Consider the following 22,530-nt stretch of genomic DNA (forward strand, 5'->3'; position numbering starts at 1 on the left):
TCCATTATAAACAGTTTGTCAGGATATTATGCAACTCAGCTGTAAAAATTTTCTCTGGACTGGAACTTGGGATCCAAGGCTTCAGCAAACTGTGCAGACAGCCAGGCTTTTTAGTTCAGTGGAGATGCGAGAGAGTATGTGCACATTCTGAAGTTTCAGGAGATGATAGGACTATGACTGTTTTATTCCCAGAGGAGCTGTCCCAGTTTTTTTGATAAATAAACTTATTGCAACCTTCCAGGAGAACCTGAGAAAATGGTATAAAATGAAACCCATTTTGTTAGATAAGGCTCAGCACTCTGAGCTAAACATTTTTTTAAAACAGCATGAGTTATGAAGGTTACACAACTGACTCTGTATATCTGAGTTCAGCATTTGACCACTGTATTTATTAGTTGTCAATGTTTTTGATACAGGCACATTGGATCAGTCTTTTTCCATCTGTTCCTTTCCTTTTCATGCCTGCCTTTGATTTGGTCTTCCCCTGTTTACTCTCTTCAGTGAACCAGACAATAGAAGAGGCTCCTACCTGAAAGAACAGGGGCTATAAAATGCATATATTGCTCAAAGCTGGAGCTCTGTTGCAGAGTGGGAGCCTCCTTTGAGGTACATCTCCTGTGATGCCTCCTCAGCACGAGGAGCTAGAAAATAGCATCAAACTTGATCCACTGTCTTCTTTGGAATAATGCCAGAAAAGTAAAGAACAGAAACATAAGCAATTAAAGATGTTGATTCAAAAAGATCCATTTGTTTCCCACTTTAGAGACTTGCAATTTGCATTATTTCATACCACCAATTCCCAGGGCCTATTTTAAGCTCAAACCAATCACAACACTGCTGATGTGTCAAAGAAACATCTTGGCTTTGCAGCAGCTGAGGAGACCAAATGCCAGAAATGAAAGCGATGTTTGCAAGGCTAACGCAACGAATGGTGGGTAGATGTTCTCACCTAAGTCTGGTGTTCAGATAACTGATAATTGGTCTCTTCACTTCCCCAAACTGAACAGATGCTATTGAGGAAAATCCAGTCCAGCTGCCTCCTTCCTAACTGACAGTCAAAGGGCACAAACACCTATGGGAGACACAAGATCCATAGCACATACTCGTCAAGCAAACTGATAAGGGTCTTGTCTCTGCATTCCCAGGCTGTGTTTTGGACATCAGCACTGACCCTTAGAAATGGAAGGAAGAGTAGACTTTGTAGTGCTTCCTATATATGTGTATGTGTGCATGTGTGCACACATATAGATGTATATTTGAGAAAATATATGTAAATGTATGTAAACTCTTCTGTGCATGTCATCATTTGAAAGAAGCTGCCAAAAGAGTGAGGTTCTGCCATTTCACAAACCTTTTAATAAGCCTTCTTGTGCAAATGGAGAATCTAACAACCGTTATGTTAATTGGCAGGAAACTATTTATTTATGGAGCTTAGGGATAGGAAAATAAGATAGCAGCTTGAAGTTTCCTGACCAGAGAAGAAAACTACGATTTAGATAAAATCCTAAAGGAAACAGAATCTTTTTTATTGTTCCTCACTTGATTTTTTAAAAACTAGATTGAATTTTCAGTAGCAGGAAGGAAGATTCTGTCAGTTTTGTGAAGCTTCAGTGATGCAGCAACTTACAATTACTTCTGTGTCTGAATGGTTACATTAACTTATCATAGAATGATAGGGGTTGGAAGGGACCTTTAGAGATCATCTAGTCCAACCCCCTTGCAGAAGCAGGTTCACCTAGATCAGGTCACATAGGAACATGTCCAGGTGGGTCTTGAAGACCTCCAAGGAAGGAGACTCCACAACCCCTCTGGGCAGCCTGTGCCAGGGCTCCGTCACCTGAACAGTGAAATAGTTTTTTCTTAAATTTAAGTGGAACTTTTTGTGTTCCAGCTTCATCCCATTACCCCTTGTCCTGTTGCTAGCTACTATAGAAAAAAGGGATGTCCCAACCTCCTGACACTCACCCTTTAGATATTTGTAAATGTTAATAAGATCTCCCCTCAATCTTCTCTTCTCTAGACTAAACAGCCCCAACTTCCATGAAATAACTCCAGTGTGTTAAGTTAAGCACATGGAGGGTCAGAGTCTTAATGTGGAGTCAAAGACACTCCATAAATTGTTACAGTAAACCATGCGGATGCAGCACAACTGTGCAAAGCTTAATTCTGCACAGCGTGCTGTGGATTAAAAGAAAACTCATATGCTTTCAGCTGATAATTTATTTAGTTGTATACAATTCTGTCAGCTCCATTGTTAGCCTCTGGCTTCTGAAGCCAGGCAACCTTCAAAAATATATCATCAATTTTCGTCGTTCCATTTTTTTAAACTGTTACTCTTCTGGGGAGACATTTATATCGGCTGGAGTAGCTAACTGCTCTCCACAGGAGGGAAATAAACCCAAAGTCACTCATGCAAGATCGCGTGCTCCAGTCCATCTGCTTGCTGCAGTGACTAACACAAAGGTTTGCACCACCTGAACCTCCTTTGTTTCTTTTCATGGAGAGAGATAAGAGCCTGGTACCTGTGCCCTGCCAGCTGAGCTGATGTTGGTCTTGGATTTGGCTTATGTGCCAGGGATCCAAAGCAAACTTAGCTTGTATTTGCTTCACTTGCACCATGCCGAAGAGACAATCTGAGTCAAACTTGAAAAGTTGGGTTTTCTTTAGTCTGTCGGAAAAGGAAGGAAGGGAGTGATTAAATATTGAAATAAATAGATATTATTGAGGAGAGAAATGGACTGAGACAAAAGGTTTCTGAAAACACTAATGTGTACTCAAAGCGATCCAGATAATTTCCCACTGAGAAAGCTGACCTCAGCTTCTCTTGGAGACAGGAGACAGATGGGTAAATGTATGCTGTGTTAGTCACCACAGAAACAGTGAGAATACTTGATTCTTCACTAAAGAAACTTCTCCTGGCTCGGAGTAGACTTTAGTGTTAGAGCTTTCCGTTTGTCCCTTGCAACTAATTATTCCCAAACAGATGGAGTGGAGCGGGCCAGCCTGCATGTGATGGGAAATACAAATAAATAAGTCACCTTCTCCTGATATGATCTCAGTAGAGCAGGCAGAGCTGAGGGCTACCAACCATGATAAATCATGAGGGGCTACCTGGCAGTTAACTGGGGTGTCAAGTAAGGAGACAGGAGGGTTGCCAGTTGCTGCCTGATTTAAAATAGAGAGATACCTACCGAAGATCTGAAAGTCTTTTCTGGACAAATTAACTTGCAGATGTTAAGCCCACAGGAACACACTGGTGTTTGGGTTTTTTTTTTCCCTTTTGGCATCCACAGCAGTTGTTTCAAAGAACTGCTGAAAACAGCAGTGGAATGTTTTACTGCAAGAGATTTAAGCTTCCTGTCCTGGACATTGCACTTGTTTTGGACTGTCCTGTTTGCCAGAAAAATAGGCAAGACTGCAAGAAGTCATCTTGTCCTTCACTAAGAAAACAATTTGCATTTACCCAGGACTTTTTTTTTCTCATTACAAAATAAAAAGATGCCTTCATATGCTTCACTTTTTAAATGAAACCCCTATTCATGAAGGGAATGGTGATTGAAATTGGCTCTTTTCCACCTCATTATGTACTTAATGTAGTAGCAATAAAGGTTGGCTCCAGCTTCCTTTATTACCTTGCAGTTTACTCCATCTCTGGTTTTACCTTCTCACGTTTTCTTACAGAATAAGACTTGATTGTGAGTAATTTTGTTTTATGTAGGCTCCTTTCTTTTAATCCGTAAACAAAAAGGCAGAGCTGGAGATGACTCATTTTACACAAATGCTTGTCCTCTAATAGCTCTGCCTCAGCTTCCCAACAATCAGCTTATGACCAGCTTCCCCAGTAAAAGTCAGTGCTGCTCTTTATGCAGCCAAGTCAACAACACTTTTCCATGTTTGCCTTCCAGTTCAGGAACCAGTCATAGTGTCAAATAGGTGGTTTATTAGTAGCTGTTGCAAACCCACATCCCCCTGTTCCTGCCTAAAACACGGAAAAGAGATTGGAAAACACAACATCACATGTCTCCTCCTCAGAGTCCGAGCACTGGATCCTGAATCATCACTTAATGAACATATGCTACGTGGCTCTTGAAACAAATTCAGTGGTTACTGTAGAACTTACACCTGAGGGATGCAGAACCCTGATGAAAGACTGTTTAAGCAAGCATAGATCAGGAGCTGTCACATCTCATCTGCTTCCAAGCCCAGATGAAATTTGTATTGACAAGCTGATGCATTGCCAGCTTCGCCTGCATCTCTGACTGGTCCCATGGCCACACAGGGCCTGGCAACTCAAACTGTTCATTCAAACAAACCTCTCTAAAGTAAACAGTCTCTGAAGGGTACAGTGCTGAGCTTCAAAACTGAAGAAAGCAAAGGACGTATTAGCATTTTGCATTTCTCTCATGCTTTGCTGAATGATCTCTTGTTCTTTCAAACAGCTAAGAAAAATCTGCCTGTTATAACCTCAAAGCAGGATTGATATAATTGTCTTTGTGGTAACTCATCTATTTCATAGGTTTTGACTTTGAATATTTGAAATCATGAGACAGAACAAATGGTTGAATCCTAATTTCTACTCTCTTTCCTACTCCTTGTCCAACCAAATCAGCACCAAAATAAATTACATGAGTAAAGAGCCACTCGTTGAGCAGATTAGTGAATCAGTAAGCTGTGTCTTGTCACCATTTTACTAATGATTCTCTCTTTAAATTCAGCATTATTAATGATTATCCATCACTTTTAAATCTGTCTTCCAGATCGCCAATCGCTCTGTGCTTAAGAACGCTCTCCTGTTATATATCTTCTGATTTTGTTTTTGCTGGCAGCATGCCTTTAGCCATATGCTCAGCTTGTGCTGCCTGCCAAATTCCTGCCTTCCAGGGCTTGTTAAGCTGTGTAAAATGTTGTTGTTGACTTGAATGTTAAGGAAAGTAAGTGACTGATTGCACTTGTTGTTATAGCCATCTGTGTGCCTGAGCCAGAGCTCTTAACCAACAGTATCCCTTAACACAGACAAACTGCGACAATCTAATGCAAAGTCATTTGTTGGGCTGGAAGTATTTTCCAGCACCCACACTTCATCAGTAGACTTTTATGAGTGCACAAATAGTGTTAGGAAGGGCCAGAATCTGTGATCCTTGAGAAGAATTCATCCTGACTTTCAGCTAAGAAAAAAATCCTTGATTAAAGACTCAATAAATTGGTGGAGAGACATTGACGGGTTTCTTTAACAAGAGGAGACAGTAGTAGCTTCAGTACTGAAGCTATGAAGATCTTAAAGAAATGTGTAAATACCTTACGGGCTTGGAGAATGTAGCAAATTATGTGTTTCAAACTCTGTAGAATGACTATGAAAACTGAGGTAAAAGGGAAGAGAAAGCCTGATGGGATATGATTAATTGTGCAGAAGTGAGAAAGCAGATAATGAACTTGGTGGACTTGAATCCTGCAAGCCCATGTGTGCCTACTTAACATGTGTAAGCTTATATAATCTGAGTTTGGGGTCATGAGCATGATCTGACAGTGAGTCTCACTGCTTTCTGATGGAGAGGTAAAATGCAATCCAGAATTTGTACCTGAAATGAAATCTGTTGTACCACAGCATGTCATGTGATATACTTTAATCATCTAATTGTTATGAGGGTTAATTTTCTCTTTCAGCATTGCTTCAAAGGTCACTGCATCTGGCTAACACCAGACATCCTGAAGCAGGATGGACACTGGGGAGCATGGAGTAAGTTTGGCTCCTGTTCTCGCACCTGTGGCACCGGGGTGAAGTATCGAACACGACAGTGTGACAACCCACAGTAAGTACACATCCACCCTTGGGTTTTTCTGGTGTGGGGTGAATGAATGGTGAGAGTCCTGCCTAAATTAGTCGTACACAATGCGATAAAGGATGGGGAGCGATGCTTGTTAAATCTGACCTATAGTATATCTTGTCAGAAATTCTACTGTTGGTCTTTAGCAAGTCACAAATCGTCTTTATTTCTCAGTTTATCCATCTATTAAGCTGGTTATGCAGTTACGTGGATTTGAAAGTGCTATAACACTATTGCACAAAGCATGAGTAAATGTCTAGGGCCCTATATATGTCTCATTTTAATATATGAGTATGACATACTGACAATGATTTGCTGTATATTTTTTAAATGCACATACCTTTTAAATATTTGTGTTTTTTCCACCTTTTAGGATATTTTAAAAAGCAAGTCTTAAAATATTTTCAAACTGTTTTCATTTCAAGTTGGAACAAAGCTCCACAGATAAGAACCTTTCCCAAAGTTAATGTTAGTAACATTGAATTGTTTTGTTTCAGTAACTTATATATGACTTGTCTAGATAATGGAGGATGTCTTGATTTCAGTAATACTGGAAGTATGATATATTAAGTATTGATAGATAGATACAAATGATGTGAAATATATAATTATTACTATCTTATTACAGTATCATAAAACATGAAAATCCCAACAGCAAGAACTGAAACAATTGCCAGAATTAAATGATTTTACCAGACAGAATGTTTTTATCATCGACTTTCTCAGTTTGTGTTGACAAAGTGATTGAACTTGACCAGTGTTAAAAATCATCTTATCGTTGCTTAAAAAAAACAAACCAAGTTTTAAAAAGCAACAATTTGTGATGGAAATTGTTCTGTTAAAAAAAAAAAAAGAGCCAATTCTAATTTCAGCGTTTATTACATTGGCAACGTGAAAGTGATCTTTATAATTGTGGGCACAGTTTTGGTTGTAAAATCTATTTTTGTGTAGGAAAAGGCTAATGTACTACTGAGAATATTTCTGTGTTCCTGGAAGAGGATGTAAACCCAGCTACAACTCCTGAGCTTGGTGTTGCCAGACCTGACGGTGATCTGATGCACGGCTGCCTGGGGATGCAGCACTGAGCTGGGTTCTGTTTCTGGATTTGCTGCTGGCTTAGGGCATGAATGTGAATGAGTTGCTTCATCTGCTTGTGCTTTCCTTTCCTGGACCACACCAAGAAAATGGCTTTTCTTGCCTATATCAAGCGTTTTGAGGCTCTACTTGCTGAAATTGCTTTTTAAGAGCTAAGTAGTGACTGTAGGTTTTTGAAGGTAATACATATTTTCCATATGAAATACATTGCTGACTTCATCAAGTGCCTACTGACGTGACTGGGAATGAAATTACTCCTCAAAGGGTTTGATAGACGATTGCTTCAGGCATTAATGGCAAAAGTAACCATGGGTTTCTCTCCTCGCTGCAGTCCTGCCAACGGAGGCCGCACGTGCGTGGGGCCAAGCTACGAGTTCCAGCTGTGCAACACTCAGGAGTGTCCTAAGGACTTTGAAGACTTCAGAGAGGAACAGTGCCGGCAGTGGGATCCTTACTTTGAGTACCAGAACACAAAACACCACTGGCTCCCCTATGAACATGTTGATGGTGAGCGATTTCTCTTTCCTATGAAAAGTGAAATCAGTTGCAAACATCAGTAAGAATTATATAAGGAGGTATCAAACTTCAAGGAAAATCACACATCACAAACCTGCTACAAGTTGGTTGGAGGGATCAATGAGTATCAGTGTGTGAGTACATTCATATCATGTACTTGGACTTTCAAAAAACTTTGGACCTTGTTCCCCAATAACTGCTCTTAAGCACAGTTATCATGAGATGAAAGGGGATGGCCTTGCATGGAGGTGTGTGTTCCACAGGGGTGGGTGCTGGGACCATGCATGACAGTGAGCAGGGAAAAGAACTGGACAAGGTACCAAAAGCTGCTTGAGATACAAAATTTCTCAGGCTAGTTAAAATAAGAAGGCCCACAGTGAGAGCTACAGAAGTGGCAGTAAGAGACCAAATGTGGCAAATTAAGTTTGTCACTGATAAATGCCAAGAATAGTTATGTGGATTAAAAAAACAGCCTGTATGTCTGTACAAGTCTGTACACAAGGTGGGCTCTGAAGAAGCAAGTGGAGGTGAGGATAGCTTTAGGAAGACAGTTCAGCAGCTGTTGAAAGAGAGATGGAGAACACTGATCCACTTCTCTGTACCTGCAGGTGTCTATATTTTAAGTACTCTGTCAATGTAGCTCAGGTTGTGCCCATTTAACTGCAGCCCCCATTTCTAAAAAACCTACAGTTGACCTCCTAAAGTCCAGAATAAATCAAGCATAAGCAGTGACTTCTGAGTGACAGGAGTTGAGATAAACTAGGATTTTTCACCCTGAAAAAGTGAAGATTCAGATTCAAAAGACAGAATTACAGAACGTGGCATGAAGAGACTGAACACGCAATGATAATTCAATTTTTCATAACACAAGCCTGAGAACAGCAAATAAAATCATCAGGTGGTGGATTTAAAACAAATACAAGTACTTTTGCACACAGCATATAATTAATCTGGAATTCATTGCCACGGGAAGCTGCAGATACCAGAAAGTTGTTGAAATTATTTAGAGAAATTCTTGGAAGTTCTATAATCTATTAAGAGCTATTAGACACCAAGTTCCAGACATGGCTTAGGAAGTCCCCAAGCTACAGTTTATGAGGAACGTGGAGTATATTCTGAGAAAAGTATCAGTTCTGCTCTTACATCTTCCTGTAAAAGCTGCTGGCACTGTGGGAGGCAGATGTTGGGTTGAACGGGTGCTGGGTCTGAACCAGTGCAGTCTGATGTTCTTGGCATCATTTTCCTACTAATGCCTCTCCTTAACTGTCAAGGAAAGTGCAGCTGGTTGGGTTGGGTCATGGAGGCTGTTGCTGTGCAATTGCCACATTATGTTCAAAACATGCTGAGAAGAGGTTTTAGTACACAAAAAAGTGGAGGGCAATGATTGTCAACTTGCTTGACCAGGAATGCAGGCTGCTCTCATGTTTTATAAACCTGGCTGCTTAGTTTGAATGATGGGTGCTGCAGGACAGAGTTGGCCTGGCAAGGGGCAAGCATGGGGCATCTGAGCTGTCCTCATCTCTGGGAGAGGAAGGGCCACGTTGAGTGAATCATTTTGCATTCCAGTAAGAGGACACTCTGCCAGAAATTAGTAGCAAATTCCTTGTAATTAATTTGCCTGACTTTCTACCCAAACAGTTCTCAGGGTTCCCTCATTCTTTTCATGCCGTCTTGTGCAATCTGGGATTTTCAGAGGCACAGACACAGTCTCACAGCTTAATTTCATGAAATAGCTTTGCTGGCATAGGGAGAGGGAACAAACACCGTGGCCCACAGACCTTTGCTTTTGCTTTAGCCTTTGGAGCAGTCTGCAAAGACCACTGAAACTGATCAGATGTTTTTCTATTAAATTAAATGGCTTCTGGGTCAGAAACCAGCTCACTGATGTCTGGGCACTGCTGGTTTCCCAGATAACTATGGTATAGCTGCAGCCACCTTTAGAGTTACATTTACCTATGCAGGGTTATTAAAGGGAACAGCTTTTGTGTGAAAACAAGGACAGAGGGTGCTTGATGTTTGAACTCTAATGTATTTAAAACTCCCTTTTGTAAAGATAAGGCATATCAGTGACATACTTTGTTCAGATAATGCAGCCATGGCTCAAAAGCGACATAAATCCATGCACTTCACACATGCAGCTCAGCTGGACATGTCTGACACATTGTCTGTGTGATGGGGACAGAGAGGAGCATTTTGTCCTGTGCCGACTAAAAGGCCACTGAGCTGGGGTACATGCCAGTGTGTACTTGAGCACCCCAGTGCTGCATCGTGCCGTGACCTCACTCATGCTCCAAGCCCCTGAGCACCCCATCTCCCTGCCTCCCTGGGGTCACATGGCCTTGTGCTGTGCATCTGCCAAAGCAGTATAGAGTGGCATTGGCTGTTAGCTCCCAGCCTCAATTAAATGAGAAGGAAGCGCATCGGAAGCAGGGAACAGACAGCCCCACAGTCACATCCATGCCTCTGCACCTCTACTATGCCCCATGCCAATGAATAGAAAGAAAATAATTCTTTGCAATTAACAGGGTCCAATTTAACGGCACTTGCACATTTACTGTTCCCATGGAGCAATGGGAGAAGAGGACCTTCTAAAATAAAGCCCTTGTCCAGAGTTGTTGGCACCTTGTCAGGCTTCCTGAGATCTTAATTTAGTCGTGTACAGTGAATGTGTGTGTGGGGTGGGTGTGGGTTTGTATGCAGGGTGTGGGTACACAGCTATGGCTTGTGCATAATGTTTCTAATATATACACATACATAAAGTCTGTGATTATGATGACCTTAATAGTCCCCTGTTAACAATCTGCACAAGAAAAGTGTCCATTTTAATAGTCTAGACCCTACATTTTTAGCATGTCATCTCTGTGTGATTCAGGAGCAGTAACAAAGGTCTCTGATGTACCAATACCCAGTGGCCGTGAGGACATCAACAGCAATAACAAGGACTTTATTAACAGAGGGCAGAGGCTGTGGATCTGTACAGAGGAAGAATGCAAAGGGCCTGTGAAGATTTAATTGAACTGCTATCACGGAAAGGCTGTTAGTGTTTTAAATGGTGAAAAAAAAAGATCCCAACTTTCAATCACATTACAATAGGAGAATTTTTATTTGTTTCATCTAAAAGAAAGCCCATCTGCTCTTCACTGCCAAGGACAGCATTAGTGAATCCTATTATGGGGATGAGGACAGCATGAGAGAGATGGGTAACATGAAATACAATGGTGGAATACAACTTTATTCAGCCACTGTCTATTCATTTCAACATTATTCTTTGGTTTTAGCTCTTTGGAAGAGATTAGAAGAACGAGATACACTTGTCTGGCTGTCTCTGTATGTATTAGCAGAAAAAAATGGTTTTTTCTGAATCTTTTGGATGGCTCATCTTGTTTAATGATTTAAACAATCATAAATAAAAGTACAACAATGAGGGAGAAATAACTTCATATTTAGGAGGAAACGGTATGGCCCAGCTGTCTGTGAAGACGTTTGAGATGCCAGATTCACTCAGTGCCAAACAGCTGCTTTTAATGGCCGTATGACTTTTGCTTTTTTCAGATTTAAGTACAGTGCAGGAGAAACTGATGAAGAAACCTGCATTTGTCACAGGTAGTCATGTAGCAGACTGTGGAAAACTCTGCCAGATTGCATCATCAACCAAGGATTAAGTAGACACACAGACACACACAAACATACATCCTGCCGGGTAAATCATAGAATCATAGAATGGGAGTGGCTGGAAGAGACCTTTAGAGATCATCTAGTCTAACTTCCCTGCTAAAGCAGGTCCACCTAGATCAGGTCACACAGGAATGTGTCCAGTTGTGTTTTGAAAACCTCCAGAGAAGGAGGCTCCACACCCTCCCTGGGCAGCCTGTGCCAGGGCTCCCTCACCTGACAGTGAAAGAGTTTTTTTCTTATGTTTAAATGGAACTTTTTGTGTTCCAGCTTCATCCCATTACCCCTTGTCCTGTCACTAGATACAACAGAAAAAAAGTGATACTCCAACCTCCTGACATCCACCATGTAGATATTTGTAAATGTTAATAAGATCTCCCCTCAGTCTCCTCTTCTCCAGACTAAACAGCCCCAGTTCCCACAGCCTTTCCGCATAAGGAAGATGTTCCAGTCCCCTGATCCTCTCGGTGTCCCTGTGCTGGACTCTCTCCAGAAGTTCCCTGTCCCTCTTGAGCTGGGGAGCCCAGAACTAGACACGAGACTCAAGATGAGGCCTCACCAGGGCAGAGTAGATGGGAAGGAGAACCTCCTTTGACTTGTTGCCCACATTCTCCTTGATGCATCCCAGGATGTCATTGGCCTTCTTGGCCACGAGGGCACATTGCTGGCTCATGGGTAGTTTATTATGGTCTGGTTCTTTTAAGACTTTTTAAAGACATAGGTTCTTTATGATTCATCAGTTTCCAAATGATCATGTAGCCTTTGAAAGGGGAAATGCATCAATGATTTATAGAGTACTATATTGTTTTCTGTGATGTATGCAAGGAAGAAGAAAGAGCAAATGCTATTGAAAGTGCTGTTTATAAAATCAGCAACTGAACTATTGACACACAACTTGGGACATTTTATTTCTCAGCTAAGGAAAGGTGCCACCTATATTGTGAGTCCAAGGAAACAGGGGATGTGGTGTATATGAAGAAGATGGTGCACGATGGGACCCGCTGCTCCTACAAAGACGCCTACAGCATCTGCGTGCGGGGAGAGTGCTTGGTAAGCTTTGGGGGCTCCTTTCAGGGGAGAGTGCTTGGTAAGCTTTGGGGGCTCCTTTCAGGGGAGAGTGCTTGGTAAGCTTTGGGGGCTCCTTTCAGGGGAGAGTGCTTGGTAAGCTTTGGGGGCTCCTTTCAGGGGAGACTGCGTGGTAAGCTTTGGGGGCTCCTTTCAGAGCTCCCTGTTGTGAAAACAATTAAGACATTGAGTGTTTCTCTGCAAGAGTGACTATTTAACTAGGTATAATAGTGCTTTGGGCAATAAGGAGATTTCATTAGGATTATTGTCACAATATTATGTGTGATATTCACAGTTGCCACCACATTGCATGTGACTCAATTCCAACAACACCTGCCTACACAAGTAATATTTAATGTGGTATTTTAAGATGAACTGTTGCAATTAGCTTTCAATGAAAGCTTTTCCTGCTGAGGTTTAGTGGGAGTGGAATGCACAGTGAAATAGGAACATGCAGCAGTTTTCAAGGAAAGTGATGCTAAAATATGACTGATGTGCATTCTCTCTATATTTGATTGTGCTATTTTTAAAAAATCAATGATGGTCCCTCTAACTTGAGATCTGCTACAGGTCGTTTCAATGGAATTAGAGGCTCTGACTTAGCTGGTGGAGGTGCTTATCCTCACACAGATGCCTTGATTCTCCTGGAATTTAAGCATCTGCTTTAAGATAAGCTGAGGCTTAAGAGCTTTTCCTTAACTGTGCTGCTTTCCTTCAGTAAGAGGACCACTGTGAAGCATGATATAAAAACATAATCACCCGATTGACAGCTATGACAGGAACTGGAAGTGTTAAAACTTAGATGTTGATCTTCCAGGAGAATACTACAGTTTGTACTTCTTTGTTGAAGCAGAAGTCTGATTTTGGTATCTGAAGTGAAGGTTCATTTGAATTGAAGCATGGGCAAATAAGAGTGACTGATTTTCTCTTTTGTGCACAGAAAGTTGGGTGTGACAGGGTCATAGGTTCCACGAAGCAGGAAGATAAGTGTGGTGTTTGTGGAGGAGATAATTCTCATTGCAAAGTGGTGAAAGGAACATTTTCAAGAGTACCAAAGAAACAAGGTCAGTGTATTCAGTGTGTTTTGTCCTGGGAAATTCAGGTTATTTTTGTTTGACCTCTTCTGTTCCACGGAAAGTACCAAAGTAATCACAAATCATTCACAGCATCACTAATTTTAAGAAACTCTTTGGACTTAACTTTGAGATGCATCTAGAGTTTGAAAATAAGACTTTTATCCCATGTTTGGTTAAGTCTGCTGTTACCAGACCTTGTGGATGAATAGAGGAGGGCTTCAGTGCTCTTTGTTGGAGAGCTAAGGACTTATTTAGTCCTCAACTGCTCTGTCCGAGTCACTGGAGTGCTGCAATAACATATTGTCACTCACTGTCAGACAGGAACCCGCGTGGTCTCCCTGTGGATGCAAATGACATTCAAAGCCCATTTTCATCAGGAGCAACGTCTGTTGATGATACTTATGGCATTTTCCCTCTGACCCAAAGCCCTTTGTCCCTGTTATGTTTCATCACCTGGCACAGAAACAGGGATGGGAATGCTGCTGGATTAGATTCAGGTTGCTGTAATACAACCCTGCTTTTAGAAAACAAGATTTATTTTAAAAGCTAAGACAGACTCTTCCTGTTTGTGGCATACTAACCAGTCACTGTCTTTTCAAATACTACAATAAAGGGCACATTAAGATGTTTGAAATTCCTGTTGGTGCGAGACATTTGCTTATACAGGAAACAGACGCCACCAGTCATAATCTCGGTAAGTACGTAATGAGTAGGAAAATTTTCAGTCAGAATGCTTTTTTTCCTCCTGCTTATTTTTGTCTCTGGAGCCTGACAATGTGTTTATGCATTTGTTTACCCATTATCCTCCCACACCACATACCTCCTTCAAGTATGTTAAATTAGGAAAGTTGTTTGGCAGTTTGATTTCCCCATGCTGTATTCCCCAGTGTCCTAGACAGGAGATCCCTGCATCAGCATGTGTGTATCTGAAAGCTGCTGGAAGAGCAGCTCAATTAATATGGGGTGCATTATCTTCGTGTATATCCCTACTAGAGTCCTTCCCATCCTTAGTCATTTCCCAGCTGCATCCAAAACCGTTTCAGATTCTGCCCCACTGCTAACAGTATTGATGCAAGGCTGCCAGATCAATCCCTCAGCTTACAGAGTAATTGAAATCTGCTCCTCCCAGTGCCCTCTAATCAATGCAGAGCAGTGTCTCGTAGGCTGTTATTAATTGGCAGTAGATTCACAGCGAATGGCCTGCTAATTGTACCCTGAGTCATCCCAGCTTCTCACCAGCCAATGCTTCCCTTGCTGCTCAGTGCAGCCAGGCCCCGTGAATCAGGAGAGCAATCTCTTAACAATTCAGACAAGGTTCTTCTTTCAGTGTCTGGTAAGTGACACAGGGGATGGGAACAGCTTGCTCTCTGCCAAGGCCAGTGCTAAGGAAGCAAGATGTTCAGGTAGCTGCTAGAGAGAGAAAGTTTTTAAAACTTGATGTTAAATAAACAGTCCCTGCTGCTTCTAATGAGAAGAGTGAATTTCTCCGTCTCAGAAGAAAACCAAAAGTCCCAATATGAAGGTGGCTGAACTCCCTCCAGGGGAAGGATGGGGCACTGGTGACTGCTGAACCAGAGGAATCAGGCACCATGTGTGATGGCAGGTGCCTGCGAAGCAGCAGGAGCTTAAGCAGGGCTGTGTCAGTGTCAGGACTGGATGTGAGCCGGAGAATTAATACTGTTTCTAACGTCAATCTCTCTTGCTGTGGGGACCTGCTGGGGGTTAGCCCAGTAGCCTGTCTCTCATGGAGCAGTAACAGCCCCCTGAGCTGCCTGACAACATATGAAAGAGCTGAGTAGCCGTGGGACCCCCACCAGCTCTCAAATTGGCTCAGATTTGGTCAGTGAATTCAGAAGTTGTTAGCTGGGAACAGGCAGATGGATGCATGCGGTGCAGTCTCCCTGGCCTCATTTCTCTGGCAAGGCAGGCTATGAAAAAAGGAAAAAAGGGACAATTGATGTTTTTGGAGCTGAGCAGGAAAGCATTGGCAGTTCAGTGAAACACCTGAAAAAGTCTTTCCAAGCCTGTGAGAGAGCAGAGGGAAAATGCACACTGGCCTTTTCTGCATCTTCCAGTGGGACAAGAGCGGAACAAAACTCAGTGAGAAGCTGCCCTCTCGTATTCACTTTTCTTGTGTTGTTCGTAGCAATTAAAAATCGTGAAACAGGGAAATACATTCTAAGTGAAGACAACTATGTGCCAGACTCTAAAGTATTTATTGACATGGGTGTGGAGTGGGAGTATCGGAATGACGATGACAGAGAAACCGTACAGACCATGGGGCCGCTGCGTCATGGAATAGTTATTCTGGTAAGTCAAATGAAAACCATCTTCCATGGAGCACAGTGTCAGGGTTAGGGAGCCATGACGTGCTATAATATATTTTAAATGCCTCTTGTGAGTTACAAGAAGACATCTGCTTCAATTGTAAGACAATAGAAGATGTGGTTTAGTTCCTTTCTCCAAATTCAGTGCTCTGGACAAGAGCTTATAATACAGGGTTATGTGTTGAGTAGCCACATGATTATTCCTGTGAATGGCCTAGCAAACAGCCACTGTGGAAAGACTGTCCAGCTTACCATATCTAACACTTGAGCATTAGCTAAAAAAAGGTCAAAATGGTTCCTATCAGATAGATCTAATAGCTCTGCCTCCCATCCATGCTTTGAAAGTGTGTCCTGCAAAGGCAGATGCAAGACTTTTATGCTGCCAGGACACAGCCAGTTCTGCACTTCCCAAACCTATCCAACCATATTATTTGTTTCATTGCAAACCAGACAATGATAGACTACAATGAGTTGGGGGTATGTTGATTCAGAATCCCTCTGGAAGCAGCTGTAATGTTTTGATCTACACCAGCTGAAGGTCAAAGGAGAAACAAATATTATGTTTTCAAAAGGCCAATATTAGGCACTTTATTCACACTGAGTTCCATTTTCTTGCATTTCTTAGTACAGTATGATAACGAAACTCTAAATATTTGTATTTCTGTCAGGAATAAATGACAAACTTATCAGAATTCCCAGAATTATCATAAGAATATTTGTGTTTTATCAGAAATACAGGCAATTTTCTTCACTACTGTCAGTGTCTGTGCATTTGGATTTGCCTTGTCTTTCAGTGGAACTATCTGTTATCATTTTAGTACAACATTTCCTTCCTTTATGATGGGATATGGAAAAAATTTAGTATCATGAAGTCAGTCCAATGCTGGCAAGAAAAATCAGTCTAAATCAAGAACAGTCTTTCTCAATATACAGTTTAGAAACTTTGTGTCATAAGGACAGAGATACTTTTTCATCGGGGGGAAAAAAAGAGCGTTGAGTGAAGCTAAAAGGTTTAAATTGCTCCGGGGATGTTTTTAAATCTGAGCCATGATGACTGCAATTTCACATCATCTCATACAGCTTCTGATATCAGTCGTTCATATCTTTTTCCCTACATCTGTTTTGCTTACTAGGTGATTCCTCACAGTGGTGCCAAGATATCTTTGACTTACAAGTACATGATCCATGAGGATTCCTTGAATGTAGATAACAATAATGTTTTGGAAGAAGACTCAGTATCACATGAGTGGGCTTTGAAGAAATGGTCCCAATGTTCAAAACCTTGTGGAGGAGGTAAAAACAAGATCTCAGAGCATTCAAAATTGTTTAACAAAAGAAAAAAAGGAAGAATGAACACCACCTGTGGAATTAATGAGGGGACTTTTTTAAAGTGAATATATAAGTAATAGATTAATAATTAGAAAATGGAATTTAAAATCTGACTTAAATGGTTTTGGATATAGGGTGCCTCATTTCATAAACATGATTTATGTTTATGAAACTGAAAAATGGTACAAATGGGCAAGATTTGGACAAGGATATCAAAACTGAAGGTAACAAACCTCGAGGTGCCACGAGGCAGCCCTCAGTAAATCTGCATCTTGTGCTGTGGACTTTGCAATGCAAGACCCCTGCTTTTGGGCCTAGATGTCCACCCTGATGCTGTGCACCAGGTCAGGTTACAGTGCTGGAGTGTGTGGCTGTGCAGGTGTGCAGAACTTTTTTGAAATGCTAGATGTTCGTGTTTTTCTCATGTAGGGAAAAATAAAGGGGATGAGCTATTCTGGGTGTTAAATCTGTGTGAAAAAGTGTGTGTTTGGTGTAGTTTACAGTTCCTTTGGTAGTATGTTCACCTGTAGTTCCAGCTGCAACCTTTGACAGTATATGTGCAATTTGTTTGAAACCTGAGTCCTATGTAAGATCTACTAGTGCTCAAAATAAGATAACTGTCTTTCTTCAGGCTACCAGTTCACAAAGTACGGCTGCCGGAGGAAGACAGACCACAAAATGGTTCATCGGAGTTACTGCGAGTTGATCCAAAAGCCTAAGCCCATCCGCAGGGTGTGCAACCTCCAGGAGTGCTCCCAGCCCATGTAAGCATCACTGCCTGCCATAAACTCAATTTATACCAGCTGATTTTACGTGATGGGAATTAACCGTGTGAGAACAAGCTTACAGGGTGCTACATAAGAAATCCAATGTCATACAGCGTCTCAAATCTGAATCTTCCCAAAGTTCTCAGCATGTTTTTTGACATTGAAAATATTTGACCTGTTAGATTTTTCTGGCTGCCCTCGTACAGCACGCTATGCCTGTTGTACCTTCATCTTTGCTATACCTAGTCAAGCATTATAACTATTTCAACTCACATTTTACAGGTGCTTTTGTTTTGATTGGTAGCAGGTTACTCCTGCCACATGTAGCACTCACATGTATTTCTCATGTTGCTGCTGCAATGAGAAGGGAGTATGTTGATCCCAGCTTTTCTCTCTGGAGACCAAGTCTAGATTCCAGGAAGCACAGTAAATAAGCAGAACATACCACACAATATTTCCTAACTTCCTTTCAAAAAATATTTGAAAGAGAGAAACGTCAAGAAACTGTGCCCCATAAACTCAGCATGGGTCGGGGTTTAACATTTATTTACTGGAAAACTGAAATAATGACCTAACCATATCTCAGACTCTCTGGAAAGGACTATATTCTTCTTTCAGCTGCAAATATAATTGGACCCAGGTACCACAAAGACTCAATAGGATCCTAAATTGTACTTGGATTCCAGAATGTTTCAGTCACCTCTGTTTCCATAGAATGGCGTCGGAGCATTTTGTGGTTGTACATGGGAGAGGCAATTATTTAAGAGATTTTATGAAGCTCTGTGACACCCACTATACTAATATGCTGCCTCTCCACTGCTGGGAATAAAATCATCTTTGTCTGAGAAATCAGCTTAGGATTCATGGCTTTGTGCTCCACAGCACTCGCCTTCCTCTGCAGTTGTCTAATTTCAGTAGTCTGCAAGGAGAAAGTTGGGTGAAATTGCCACTTTTTGTTTAACTGAAGCATTTAGTGCTATTTCTTGACTACTTCTAAACCCAGGATTTTATGAGTACATTAGGACAATTGCTTCAAACTCAGGATATTTCTTCAGATTATACTTTTTTTTGTTAAGTTTATCCCATAAATACTGTTTACATTGAAGTATATTTCCTTCTGTACCTTCTGTAAATATTTATAAACTGATGTGTATCTTCACTTACTTGATTATAACCAAGCTTTAAGTAGTCTACATAAATTTCCTCTGGTCTTGTCTGTCCTTGTTGCCGTGCTCTAAGTTCCTTACAATTTGCAGCTGTTATTCTTCAGCCAGTTTGGATGATCAGAGAAATTTTCAGCTGCACCGTGTTACAAACCATAGATTTAATTTTTCTATGACCAAACTGAATTGGACATGATGAATCTGATTTTCAGTGGAGTCTTACCTTCTCCAAACCCAAACATGGTGATGCTGAGGACCCTGATTTGCTCAAGCTTAGCACATGCAGCAAGTTTTCCAGTGTTTCAGCAGATGGTGACTAGCGTGGCCAGGGATATGGTCCATGGGGTATCCAGATATGGGCCAGGCTGGAGCTGCAGTTTTAAAACAGATGTTTTGTATTCAGTCCCGTGGGAACCAGCTGTGGGGACAGCTGGTGCATGCTATGTTATGAGATAAGGCACAGCTCATGCACCAGGACCTGGGAAGCTCAGCAGCACCCTTGAGTGGCTGCTTTTGACATAAAAACTACCATATTTCCCTGTGCAGTCTTGGAAGGATCAGCTTAAAATCAAAGCAAATGGAGCAAAGTAAGAATAATACTTGTCTCAGAGATACTGAGAAAGACATTTTAAAGACCTAGGTCTTATTCAGGGACACAGTCAAAAAACCTTTATGGGTTTTCATATCTTCTTCTTTTTCTGTATCAGAACTAGTATTAACATCCTGTTAAACCTGTGCATGTAGCAGTTACAATTCAACAGACAATTTGCACTCACTTAATTTAGGGGTGAGAGAATTTAACCTGACATACTCTTCTTTATCATTGCCCCAGATGGGTTACAGGAGAATGGGAGCCTTGCAGCAAAAGTTGTGGGAAAACAGGATATCAAGTACGATCTGTCCGATGCATCCAACCCCTACATGATAATACAAACCGATCTGTTCATACCAAGTACTGCAACAACGACCGTCCGGAAGGCAGGAGGCCTTGCAACCGGGAGCTCTGCCCAGCACAGTGGAGAATAGGGTCCTGGTCACAGGTCAGTCTCTTTCTGGAAGTCTCAAGCAACTAATTGCTTACAATGCAAGGGAGAAAATCTTGGTGCTTTTTCTGTGCTTTCTGTTCAAATGCATTGACACGACGATAAACTAGTACCTACACAGAGGGTGTTTTGCTTCCACTGCTACTAATGCCACAGAAAGTGAGTTAAATGGCAGCAGTGAAACAGCCAGTAAAGCCATCCTGTGGTGATGCTGGATCATCTAGACCTCGTGAGACACCCAGATAAGATGGCAACATCAGGAAAGCTGACTTTTACCAGCTCTTTATTCTGCTCACAGTTATTTACCTGTTGGATAAAGCTGAGAGCAGGGCAAGTAATTCTTTTATCACTGCTTTATTTTCTTTAAAGTGTTTAGATACTGTGAAGGAAGTTACATACCAACACTCAGGAAGATTCAAGTCTGCAAGCATCTTTGATATAAAGGCCTTCAGCAGATGTAGTTACTTGATCTCATAAGGTTCTGTCTGTAAGCCAAAGGACAGTTTTCTAAGGAAACACAGTGCACCTGTTCATGGAGCAACTTCCATTCTGCTTGGTTTATTTGCCATTGCTGTGGGCAAAACAGAATTCAGTGATTCCTGTTACAAGTGTCAAGAGCTCAGACCATAAGCTCTTTCTTGGAGTGTTTCACAGTTACTAGTGTACCACAAAAAGCAATGGTTCTCCCACTTGCTTGGTGACTGTAGATACTGCAGTGGTTCAAGTGCCATGTTGGCTCGAGTCAAGGGCAGTGCTTTAAAATTTAAAAAACTAATTTCTAATCCATTGTTTCCAAAGAGCTGTGCTCTAACTGGTTCATCTCCTTTCAGTGCTCTGTCAGCTGTGGCAATGGCACGCAGGATCGCCCAGTCCTGTGCCGCACCAGGGACAATGCTGTTGGTCTTTGTAAAGAAAATAAACCAGAGACTGTAAGGATTTGCAGACAACCTCCATGTCTAAGTAAGTGATTGTCTTCTCTAGCATATATTACTTGCTGAAAAACAATTATATTGGTTACATTTATTTCAAATGCCTTCATCAGACTTACACTCATTTGTTGCATCTGGCTGGGGTGGCAGTTCTCCAATAGCCCATTCTGAGCAGAATTTCCAATGTGATTGCTCTCTTCTCATGGTGGGAAGCTCTGCTTGTCCCAAGACAGTATGAGGGGCTGGGCCAGACCTCAGCACAGCAGTGTTGGATGGATCTAGCCAGCAGACAACAGCTTCCCTGGGTGAGAAATGCTGCCTCAGCCCAGACCTGTGCCCCTGAGTTGCGCTGGGCTTGGCAAGGGGCTGCTGGATTGTGGCTAACCAAGGGCATCATGTACAAAGATGCCTCTTTGCTTTCCCCACATTTCCAGCCTTCTTTTCCATTTGGTCAAGTGCAAGTTATCTTCAAGAGTTATCTAACTCAGTTTTTTAAAGCTATAATAAATTTGTTCCCACTTAATCCAGGACACTAATGCCTTTATCCTCAATAGATTTTAATCTATTTGCAAATGATACTTGTGAGATCATTTTACTGACTATAGTGATGTATATTTTTCTTTTGTTCCTGGTTTATTTCTCAGGGTAGCTTTTGATTCCTAGTTAATTAGAACCAAGCTATCAATTATGGTCTCAAATAGAAGGATTTTAAAGAAACAGTATAACTAAACTAGACTGGATGTACCTTAGGACATTATTAATGTTACTGTGAGAAGTACTGCTGGAGAACTGGCTTTCAGGCTGTCTTCAGTGTTGGCCATCAAGTGCTGGGCACATGTCATAGCAAACTGGGAAAACAGCACCTTCTGCCCCAAACTACACAACCTTGTCATAATCCTTCCCTGGGCTCCTTCCCTGTCAGAGCCCACACAATCTCTTAGCTTATCCACTTCTGACAGCTCCACTACTTAATGCTAACATATGTTGTGTTACATCTTGTGTTTTTTTTCTCTTTCCTTTATTCAAGGAAATGTTTCTGATCCTTCAAAGAAAACCTACATGATACAATGGCTGTCAAGACCCGATCCAGACTACCCCATCCAGAAAATATCTTCAAGTAAAAGACCCATTTATAACTCTGCCTTTGCCCTTAAATGCATGCCACATCGAGTGTGGACTTTGCCTTTTGCTCTCTTCTTCTCTCTATGCGGAAAGTTCCCTTGACTTTGCCAAGTTTAAATCTTGGGCTGAATCTTTTTTCACACCAGGCACTTGGTGCTCGGTGTCTTTCTTCTCTGGAGCTTGCGTAGCACTGGCGGTGGAGGTCTTGAAGTGTTGGATGTGTGAAGTTGGATCTCCACAGTATGTTGCAGCCCTCTGAAAGGGAGCTGGGATCGGTTTGCTTGTTGCTTGGTGATGGTGAAAAAAGGCTGTTACTGGTTCACGATGTTCAGTTTGGTAGCAAAACTGAGAACTTATTGTGAATGTGATCACATCACAATAATGACACCTTGTAGTGCTAAAGTTCTCCTTTATCTAAAACCCCTAAGTCTCATAACTCTCTAGTTTCAGTTTGCTGACAGGGTAGTCTAATGAATGAAAGAATTTCTTCATTCCATTTTCCTTTTGCGATGCCATTGCTTTACTCACCCTCACTGCCCATTTTTTATTCCTGCCCCTCACATTTATGTTTCTAACCCCTGGAGGGCTCACTGGGAAGCATAAG

The 22,530-nt window shown here is 41.6% G+C and overlaps 1 protein-coding gene across 3 annotated transcripts in view; it reads left to right on the plus strand.

Moving 5' to 3' along the window:
- ADAMTS2 (ADAM metallopeptidase with thrombospondin type 1 motif 2) overlaps positions 1-22,530 on the plus strand; it is a 189,350-nt gene that overhangs the window by 158,028 nt on the left and 8,792 nt on the right. For all 3 annotated transcript variants that reach the window (XM_062002068.1, XM_062002070.1, XM_062002069.1), the window contains 11 exons: positions 5,662-5,807; positions 7,249-7,424; positions 12,022-12,155; positions 13,111-13,234; positions 13,860-13,940; positions 15,393-15,556; positions 16,707-16,866; positions 17,534-17,666; positions 19,665-19,872; positions 20,706-20,835; positions 21,832-21,921. In XM_062002068.1, the coding sequence (XP_061858052.1) occupies positions 5,662-5,807; positions 7,249-7,424; positions 12,022-12,155; positions 13,111-13,234; positions 13,860-13,940; positions 15,393-15,556; positions 16,707-16,866; positions 17,534-17,666; positions 19,665-19,872; positions 20,706-20,835; positions 21,832-21,921 (1,546 nt within the window). The remainder of the gene's footprint in view (positions 1-5,661; positions 5,808-7,248; positions 7,425-12,021; positions 12,156-13,110; positions 13,235-13,859; positions 13,941-15,392; positions 15,557-16,706; positions 16,867-17,533; positions 17,667-19,664; positions 19,873-20,705; positions 20,836-21,831; positions 21,922-22,530) is intronic.

This window comes from Colius striatus, chromosome 9 (genome assembly GCF_028858725.1).
Source record: "Colius striatus isolate bColStr4 chromosome 9, bColStr4.1.hap1, whole genome shotgun sequence".
In the NCBI taxonomy this organism is placed as follows: Eukaryota; Metazoa; Chordata; class Aves; order Coliiformes; family Coliidae; genus Colius; species Colius striatus.